General features: G+C 31.7%; 2 protein-coding genes across 4 annotated transcripts; one reads left to right on the top strand and one right to left on the bottom strand.

The window, feature by feature from the left end:
• Positions 1 to 1,424: 1,424 nt before the first annotated feature.
• On the top strand, positions 1,425 to 4,347 carry LOC113856388. The gene is made up of 4 exons (XM_027488185.1): positions 1,425 to 1,599; positions 2,964 to 3,034; positions 3,473 to 3,559; positions 4,032 to 4,347. The coding sequence occupies exons 1-4, from the start codon at positions 1,503 to 1,505 to the stop codon at positions 4,056 to 4,058; spliced, it is 282 nt and encodes a 93-aa protein (XP_027343986.1). The 5' UTR covers positions 1,425 to 1,502; the 3' UTR covers positions 4,059 to 4,347.
• A 1,249-nt stretch (positions 4,348 to 5,596) lies between these two features.
• Positions 5,597 to 9,615, bottom strand: LOC113854947. Of its 3 annotated transcripts, none has more exons than XM_027486300.1 (7): positions 9,118 to 9,615; positions 8,265 to 8,342; positions 7,902 to 7,936; positions 7,743 to 7,798; positions 6,619 to 6,714; positions 6,408 to 6,480; positions 5,597 to 5,970 (listed from the first exon to the last, which is right to left on the bottom strand). In XM_027486300.1, exons 1-6 carry the CDS (start codon positions 9,523 to 9,525, stop codon positions 6,431 to 6,433), a joined length of 723 nt encoding a protein of 240 aa, XP_027342101.1. In that variant the 5' UTR covers positions 9,526 to 9,615; the 3' UTR covers positions 5,597 to 5,970; positions 6,408 to 6,430. The 3 variants fall into 3 exon arrangements, with proteins under 3 accessions (XP_027342101.1, XP_027342099.1, XP_027342100.1); XM_027486298.1 differs by having other exon boundaries at positions 5,600 to 5,970; positions 6,408 to 6,486; positions 9,118 to 9,597; XM_027486299.1 differs by having other exon boundaries at positions 5,664 to 5,978; positions 6,408 to 6,486; positions 9,118 to 9,597.
• Positions 9,616 to 10,453: the final 838 nt, after the last annotated feature.

Genomic DNA, 10,453 nt, shown 5'->3' with positions numbered 1-10,453 from the left:
GAAACATAATTTCAGTCAGGGTAAGAAACCATTGGGTGAATTCATGACTAAATTTTTTGTTGGTAATTAAGTAAAGTCCTCTATAAAATGACCATTTTGATATTTAAATACTTGACTTGACACATAAAATTCATCTTGAATTATACTTTATTTCTAAAATTCTATTGCAATCAAGCATTGTTTGGTAAACACAAGTCATCCTTATTGTTAATTTGATGCATAACTTTTTTTTTTTTAATCTTTTAAGGAAATGTTGCATACTAGACAAATCAAACTAGATTTGGGCCTAGCTTACAAAAAAGTTGGGCCTTAACAAAAATATATTCACGACTTACATTTTGGACAAAGAACAGCTAAACGTTTTAAATAGAAATAAAAAGGCCGAATACGATCCAAAAAAAGACACTGTTAAACGTTTTTGGACTCACGTCTAAGGGTCTAAATAATCGGAGAATAAAAAACAAACTAGTCAAGTCAACCCTGCTTCGTCAAAATAATACTTGAATATTAGAAAATTGAATGTTGGTATTTGGATATTAAGAGTTAAGACTCATATTCTCGTCATGTACGTTAAGATTACCATTTATGATATTCAAAATATTTCATTTTAGAATTTACAAGTCAAATCCCTATACAAAATAATGTTATAATAATTAAAGTACTTAAAATATTTCAAATAAAAATGTGTGAACCAACAAAAAAGAAATTCAACTATTACAATAAACCGTGAAATTTAGACAGTACTGTTATAAAAAGTTTAATTTTGTTAAAGTTAATTAATTGTAAGAATGTAATCAAATTATTATTTTTATATATTTAAAAAGTGTATATTATGTTAATTTAATATATTTGAATGAAATATTAAATAATTTTAAAATAATGTACAAATTTACAGATATATAAAAAATAATTTTAATTCAACAGTTATTTTTAAAATAAAATTATACCATAAAAATTATTTAATGATAAATTTTATTCTAAGATTAAAATGTTCTTCAAATAATATAAACGAGAGGATATCCAATAATCTTATTTATGAAATCATATTTTTGAAATACATTTTTTTTATTTAAAATTTCATCATTTTTAATTAAACCGTAAAATACCACCGATACTTGTTGGTTTTTAAAATAATAAAGAGATTAATTTTATTTAAATAAAATAAGAATATATAAATTATTCTATTTAGTCATATAGTTTTTATTAAAATTAAATATAATAACATATTGAATTATTTTTATTTTATATATTTTAATATGATATATAACGTTCAATTAAGCCATAAATAATTTTAAATTTATATAAATTTTTATTAATATAATTTATATGATAAATTTTGTAAAATATAAATTAAAAAATGTAAAAATATTCTTTGCTTACGGAACCGAAGCTCCTCGTATATAACAATCTGCACTGTTAAAACGTTTTCATTTCCTCTGGCATCTTCTCGTGCCTTCTTTTGCTGTGTATCTTAGAATCATTAATCGGCTCAGCTCCCAAGCATGGTGGTCGCGGCTCGTCGAGCCACCAATATGGCTCGGTTCCCCTCACCAACAACGGCTTCCTTCCTTCATCGGCGGGGCATGGCTGGGGGCGCCGGTATTTTCCCTCTCTGCTTAGCTTATGCTTGCATGTGTTCATTGCCGCAAAGGGTTTCCCATATTAACAATTAATTGCTGAAAAGTTCAAATCTTTTAATTTAATTTACTCGGCCAAGTAAAATGGACTTCAATGGAGGGTTGCAATTTTGAAGCATGAACCTTTTTGTGTCCAAATTTAATGCCATTTTAGGATATGCTTTTGTGGTTTTGTTGTTTCCAATGATATTTCTCAACAAGTTGATTCTAAAATAGCGTGCACAATTTCATGTTGTTGTTCGGGTGATAGTGGAAAAGATGACATAAAATAGTAAAGTTGGTTTGGTTATATGCAAAGAAAGTTAGGCGCCAACGTTTTTAGTTCGACAGAGAGACACCAATAATATTTGTCAACAAGGTGATTCTAAAATAGCATGCATAATTTCATATTCTTGTTTTGGTGATAGTGGAAAAGATGATAGAAAATAGTTAATGTGGTTTGATTACGTGTAAATAAGGTCACTAAAGGTACCAACGAGGAGAGTAAATGTCATAACTTTTACATTGATAAAAAGAAATAAAGAGACTAAAATAAAAAACAAAACTTTAGAGGATATTATTAAAAAAATCTATTGATAAATAATATTTTTCATAATTTAATTTTTGACCAAATTTCACAATCTTGTGATTCATGTAACTGATTTCACCTTGTGGGATAAGGTTTAGTTGTTGTTATTGTCAATGTTATGATATTATTACACTATGTACTGTGAAAATGTTCGTGATATATTTGTCTGTCCTTAATTATGTGTATGGTTAGATATATTTGTCTTTTAGAGGAGTGTTAGGAACACGCTTTTTTAAACATACTATGCTCTCAATTATTGGTTAAAATTTATTAGAAATTACAAAAGTATGAGTGAGATTCATTTAAGAGTGAGATTTGCATAATTTTTGTGTTTCTCAATACATTTTAGCCATTAATAAAAGATGTGTTGCTCACATTTTTCTTTCTTTAAACTCCTTCATAAGGATCACATATATCAAGGTTGTGTAGTTGCTTGCTTAATTTATGGTATGATGCTATGTGTTTGAGTGTGATCCTCAATGTAGTTTATGAAAAGAACATTTTACTTGACAATTTGTTGTGCTGTCTAACTATTAATGTATGATGCAATGATAGCTGAATAGAACGGCCTTATGATAATGTGAAGTTCACTGCTTGGTAATTTGCATATTGTGCATGTGCTTTCTAGGCCATGAAACTTGATGTGCCAATAAAAAATGGTTAAGATTGAAATAAACCATTGGTACGAGTGGAGTGACTGATGAAGTGAAATATTTTTCTCCTTTACTTAAGAATCACTTATATTTGACGTGTTGCAGATCATCATGGGCCGCCAAAGGTGAACTTCTGGGAGGACCCATTGAGTCCAGCTAAGTGGAAAGAAGAACATGTGAGTCGCTTTAGGATTTTAGAAGCCCTATCATATGCTAGTTTTCCATATTTACCTCATTTTGATGCTGACTGCTGAGTCATTCTGGTGCTGACTATAATATTCTGGTGCAATTGTATCTTCTTACTAATACTGAACTGTTTTATGAGAAAGACTTGTGACTGAAACCAGTCTCTCTTTACGAGTTAATGTTGACATTGAAATTCATGGGTAATTACCTCAGTACCTCCTGACAACAGCACACATACACACTCCTGATATAAATCTTCATGCAGACATGGCGATACACTCACAAGCACATTCTAGTATTTCAAGTTATGTCAAAAAGCTGATATTCCATTGAACTACTGGCAAGGAAGATGGATGAACAATGCCACTTATGAATATTTTGATCAACTTGTGACTTCAAAAATTTTACTGTGTCTTCTGTTGTTGCAGTTTGTGATTGTTTCTTTGACTGGATGGGGTATACTAGGCTATAGCGGTTACAAGTTCTTTACTAGAGGCAAGGACAAGAATGAAGAGGTACCTAACTTCATCTTTATAGGATATTTGGTATGAGTTATAGGGCTGCTTCTTACACTCTGGATTAGCAGGGGATTTGCACTGCCTTCTTCTCATGATTTTACTTAATATAGCTCATTCTTGTCAGATTTTATATGTTTACTATAGTAAGCAATAGCAGGAGCCAAGGTAGCTTTTTGCTTTCTACATCCAAATCTACAATTTTTTAAACTGAATTTGATTTTTTCATTCTGTTCATTCACCGCTAATCAAGATGTCCTTGTATTCGTTAGGTTCTACTAATATATAAAATGTGAGGGGCTTGAAAAGACTCCATGCATATGCTATTCATGTGTCATTCGCAAATTTTATTTTTGAATATTATTTGTGCATTGTAATTACTTGTTTTGTTGATTGTAGATGACATTTTTGCAACTTAAAATAGGAACACTTTCTTACATATTCTAGTTTGCCGTGTCTTGCTGCACTGCAGAAAGTTGGAGCATCAAACAAGGCTTGAAGTTGTTAAACATCTGCTAAGAAGTTGCCCTACTTGACTTTAGCCCTCTTGATTGTGATGTCTATCTTTGGAGCGAGACCAGTTTTAGTAGCTTCTGATATGAATTTTCATGCTCATGCGTATCACGTGTAGCTGGCCTCACTTAGTTCAATAATGCTTAGTTGTTGATGTTGTATTTATAGCACATGAATTTTTGTCTGGTAAATTGATAATAAATTCAAGCACTTTGTGTGATACAAGCATGCCAGCTGATTTATGTGCCCTCCAAATTCAAATTTTTAACTTGTTTCTCCCCGACTTGAGTTGTGATATGATTCTATTTCCTAATTAAGAAATAGCCCAGCACCCATTTTTGGCTCCTGAATTGAGTTATGAACCACGGATACAAATGACTAGGAGTACATAGTATATAACATAATAAAATATAAGAATGATTATCAAGATTTGATATATATTCATGTCTTGTGATAGTAAGTCCCGCAAAAACATATTGAGAGAAATTATTTTCTTAACACTTTTACATTACATTTTATGCTGACATTTCTAGATGTTTAAAAATATGTAAATATTTTTAGTAATATTAAAATGATCATCCATATGAAGGTGTTGGTTTGTTTGTGTTCAAGTCATTAAAAAATAATTGTGTAAACACATAATGAAAAGTGTTGGAGTGGTGTTCGTTAGTAATGTATCTAACATTCTGACACCTCTGGCGAGAAGAAATACCACTGTATCATAGGACGAGTTGTTAACTTTTCAATCCTCGTATTATTATAGATAGAATCAAAAAGTAAAAGCTTAAGTATCTTGACATGAAATTCATTGACATACAAGTTTGTGATTATTGAAAATAGACCTCCTTTTGTTCATGTTTTAAAGGCATTGCACCTAGATTGTTAATGTGACCACTTCCAGAACAAGGGTATATACTCGTATGTGCATATATTTCTTAATTATCAAGTTTTGTTATTTACGTACATTAATGTTCTATCAGAAAGAATCAATACGGTTTTTGGCGTCGACATAATTTGATTTCTTTTTCTTGACACTTCTTTTTGTCACACGTTTGTGCTAATGGTGTGTGAATTAGCATATTTTATTTTGTATTTTGCTTATAAAGACTATTTTATGCAAAAAGTTAAACAATATTGAAATGCCACTATGGTTACTAAAAGTGGTACAGAACTAATATGATATATACTCGAAACTCAGGTGTTAAAAAAATCAAAACATCACCGTTATCAGGATTGTTAAGCAAAATGTGTTTACATATACTACCACGTCTTGTCACAAACAATAGGGACAAAGTAATTATATGATTCATTTAATAATTTTTTTAAATCAGCATAAATGATGGAATCACTTCAATTGTAAAACAAATAAAAAATTATGTATCATGAATTACTAACTAAATCAATTTACAGTGATTGCATCATTGAAGTTCTCTGTCATTTTCTATCCCGGATAACTATTTATCGTTTCCTTATTTTCAGTCCATTTTTATTATTCAAACTATTAAGTAAATTGAAGTAAATATTGAGATTATGTATCATTTTATTTCCAAGTCCAGAAAATGGGTTATAGATAATAGAAAAAAGTTGTTAGCGATGCGTTGAAATGAAGCATCCTTTATTCTACCTAAACTTCTTAACAGGAAAAAAATTGAAGCGTTACCAAAATAATAGAGGTGTGACCTGAGAAACATCACTGTCAAAACTTATATTACAATTGCAATGTTGCTCAGCTCACCACACTCCTCTCCTCTCTAGAATGTGTCTTACTCACCATCACACTCTTCTCTCTTGAGTCTTGAAAGTCCTTCATCCATTGGATCTTCAGTACAACGGAAAATGCAAGTCATAGTAGTCGCCTATTCTTTAACGGAATAAGATTCGTCTTCAGCATAATCATCCTGAAAATCTAATCCGAAATTCAGAGTGGTACTTATTTAGTGGCCAAAGAGAACAATTATCAGAACCAAAACACCCAGCATATTAATTTCATATGAGATTATCAATTTTTCAGATTATGTATCAAGTATCCTGAAACTTTAGTTTCATTTACTAAGACTAAGGCATTGTTTCAAGACTGAGACTGATAGCATCGTGTGATCCAATGGTATAAATTCCAAATGTTCTTTTGTAAAAGTGGATATAGTGCACAGGAAACATCTAAGAGTTGTTTTCTATCTTCATGTGAATGTTAAACATTACCTGGTAAATTGCAATTTACTAGAAGAGTTGGTTAAACCATACACATGCCAGAAAGGTGGGGAAAAGACATAAAGATCAAGATTGGTAGGTTTAACTAACTGAATTCAACTCAATTTCATAGTTACATCACACGTACCAATGTGTTATAGCTGTGAAGACTCAATCTGCATCTTTAATTTCTGCTTCAACATCAATTGCTTTGCCAGAATCTTTTTCTGCCACAACAGCATGTGACATCATCAATGAAGATTAAGGGCAATAAAGGGAGGGGGGAGGTAGGGGAGGAAGTTGCATTTAAACAAAATGTGTTTTTAAGGGTCAAAGGCAACTAGCCTTGTGAAGATTACCATTTCTAGAACGGGAGAAATTATTGAATGCTTGTCCAAATGTTGTAGATTGGTTTGAAAACTTCACTGAGTCCTTCACAAACTCATTGCCAACAACTGATATCATAATAAACTTCTTCAACAGCAAGCACATTGTGATTTTCTTAGTGACATAGTGCTGAATAATAAGAAAGTGAATGATATAAAGCACTCTAATTTACTACTTTCAGAATACCACATGGAACACTAAAGCATCATATATATTGGTGGTGAGCATTTTTATGAATCAAAAGGGGTTATCTCATGGAAAGGACCATCTTTATTTCTTAGGAAATTAAATCCATCAGAACAATAAAAGATAAATAACTAAAATGACATATTAGTTGATAGTTAGAAACATAATATCAATTAGTCATTCATCTTATTTTAGGGTGGTATGTTTCCTGCAACTTGTAGATATGCTTTTGACCAAAATACTGAGCTAAATGAAAAAATTTACACTAGCAAAATAATTTACCACAAGAAATGCTTTCACATCGTTTAAAACAAAAGAAAAAGTATGATTTCCCTTCAGTAGAAGAAATCCAAGCAGCTAAATTGTACTTCAGATGTCAGACCAGAATAATAGACAAGAAGCAACGATCAGAACTAATACACAATCAATCAGTTAAAGGGTTAATTGTTTACAGACCAAGATATATAAGAAGACACATAAATAACTAACAAAGGAATGGAGAAAGTAAAACTATCTAGAACATCTAAAGAGAGTGAGATGTGGCAAATAGATCAATTAAATGAATCATATAATGTATAATTATAGCAAATGGTATCAATAAAACATACTCATTATCACACATGGCATCCTATCAAGTCTCAACCTTTGCTTAGACAGGAACTGAGAATAGTAACAGGTTTAGCAAGTAACAGTATGTTCAGTCAGGTGTTGCTCAGAAACAAAGGAAGTTCCAAACATGCTTTAAAAGTCAACATTTGTAGAATGTTCATTAATAGCATTGGCTAAAAATCTGTAGTAAAACTTGCGCCACTTAATTTTCTAATCAAAGCTAGAAATAATTCAGTGTAATACTGACAGAACATGACAGGAAGAATCTTAAAGACAGAGAAGCAGAATAATCCACTCTTACCAGAAAAAGGTTGACCACAAAAAGGGCACAGCTGCAAATCATCATTTAGAGAGGACCTGAAATAGATATGCAGACATTTATAGAAAAGGTGAATCGTTCAATTAATTCAAAATAAATCACCTATAAGTAGCTTAACAAGATGTATCAAACATATCTTACTTGAAAACCTGAAAATCATTACCACAATTTGGACACTGCATATACAACACACAAACACCCAGTCAGTACAGTTACTACAAGTCACCTAAAAATAAATGGAGAGCATAAAATTGAGAAATTTATATTAACATAATAAAATGGCTATTTTCATAAAAAATAACTGCAATATTTCACTTTTCTCCTTAAATTTTCTCAAAAATAAATTTCTGTACAAATTCCTCAATTGATGAAAATTGATTTCATGCTTAAACATGGAAGTAAAAGCAATAAAATAAAGCAACGGTAAGCAATATATCTCTTAATTTAGCAAGTACAAGTTAGAAGAACAAAAAGTTTCAGAGTTAAGTTTTAAAGAACCCTCACCGTGCCTTGCATTATATCTCGTCCTGCCCACCAAAGGAAAGCACCAAGGCCCACTATTGGTATTAACACTGCAAAGATCTGCAATGAAAAAGAATAAAAAGAAAAGTAAAATCAGTAAGATGATCAACTTACATTCACTAATTTTGGAGGAATAAGTTTACTAGAAGACATTAAGGACCACCACCAAGGGACAAAAGGACAATTCCTTGAAAAAGTAATTTACAATGAACAAAAAGAAATAAGAAAAAAGACATGATGTAAAAGCAGGCAACAAGAGTTTATCCCCACGTCCCTGGACGAGGTAGCATGGACTTGTAATGGAGCACAAAGTTTGCACTCACAAGTGGAAACCTATTTAAACATTTTGGCGTCAAAAGTTATAAGAACCGAGAAGAGTAATTACTAAAATAATCTTTAGAGCTTTTTACAAACTCAGAAGGAGTGTAAAGAAGCTACGCGTAGTGTAAAAAGGTTCTACTTAGAAAACCAATTTGATTGACTCTGACATAATAAGTTATATAATTAATTGATTAAGTACTCTCATAGTCATATTTGGTTCCACTATTAATGTGTCTTCATTCTATCTTCTTGTTTTCTTCATCTAAGATGGTGTACTAAGTGAATTTCATGTATAGTAAAATCCCCATACATGGCATGATGATAGTAAGAGACAAAATATGTAAATCACTCGGCACAGAAAGATGGATAATTCAAAAACAAGATGGAATAGAACTATAAAAGAATATAGCATATACAGAACCATTAATGTGCACTTCCCATGTATAAAGAAAACTATATGCTGATTAAGCTAAATATGACCCCAATTAAAGCAAAGCAAGGAAAAGAATAGTACCCAAATGGAAACAATAGCATCCAAAATCCAACCAAGTTGTCCAGTCATGGAGAGATAAGTTAATCCAATAGCTAAAGCAATATTTCCTAAAAGCCTAGCAGTGGCACCATCTCTTCCACCACCACCACCACCGTTGAAGCCAAACCCCTCATTATTCTTCACCAAAACCCCTCTGTTTCCCCTCTTGCAACCCTTCTCTTCCAACAAAACCCCATTTTTAAACACTGTACCTCCCAAGAAGGACCATCTCTCCCTGCATGCTCTCAGTTTAAAGCTATTCTGATTAAAAGAAGCAAACTTTGTTTCTAACTGAGAAAAAGAGAAAGTGGGTCGCTTGTATATGCCATCATGGAAGAAGTTGGGTTTCAAGTGTGAAAATTTGATGGAAAATTGCACGAGTGTGGTCATGGGAAACACGAGAAAGGAAATCTAGTGTAATGGACTAAGAAAGGGTTAAGACATGGCCACTAGAACCTTATGGATGATTAGATATTATTCAGTTTCAAGTCTAAACTCTCAATTGAGTTGTATCAATCTTGGCTTTTCCTTCACACATTCTCTCTCCAAATCCAAAGAAGGTTGCCACGTTAGCTTCAAGTGACCCCTCCAAGCCTCCAACCACATTATCTTCTTTGGTTTTAATTTTTTATATTAAATTGAAGTCAAAACAGGTTAATTTTTTGTTTGATTTTAATAGTTAGTTTAAAAAAAATTAGTATCTTATTCCCGTGGATCATAAAGAATTGAAAATTTCATAGAAATAGTAATTGAAAATTGGAGATGTAAAATTATGTTAAATCTGTATGAAAGAGTAATTTATACAACTTTAGCAAAACAAAAAACAAAAAACAAAAAGTGCATCCGATTTCGGAGGTGTGAGAATTTAGCATTACAAGGGAGACATGTTCCTTAAGAGTATGTGTTTGCTTCTATTGAGACCAATAGATCAGTTTCCTTTGTTAAACCAAAAATAGCAACTTGGTATGATGTTCTAAGTTTTGAGACATGGTAAGTGAGGTTGCATAACGTGTTGATTAAATGGTGGAGCGAATGGAAGTTATTGTAACGATCAAAGTTATATGATGTTATAACTTTATTGTATTGATACAGAAATTCTAGGAAGAAGAAGAACTTCGAAGATTTCGGGTGATAGGGATATCAAAGAAAAAGAATGATATTCGAACTTTATTGATATTGGGATGAAAGATACAGAGAAGAATTCTTGGAGAATTTTATACAACATGCTGATTCAATTGAATCTCAGCTAACTACTATATAATGAAGGTAGCCGTGACTTTTCCCGACCACTTCCCCAAAAGACAGAAGTTAACTAACT

This window comes from Abrus precatorius, unplaced genomic scaffold, assembly GCF_003935025.1.
Source record: "Abrus precatorius isolate BTA unplaced genomic scaffold, Abrus_2018 Scaffold11, whole genome shotgun sequence".
NCBI classification, from domain to species: Eukaryota; Viridiplantae; Streptophyta; class Magnoliopsida; order Fabales; family Fabaceae; genus Abrus; species Abrus precatorius.
Note: the sequence above shows the minus strand (reverse complement) of the source record. Positions and strands in the feature narration are given on the sequence as shown.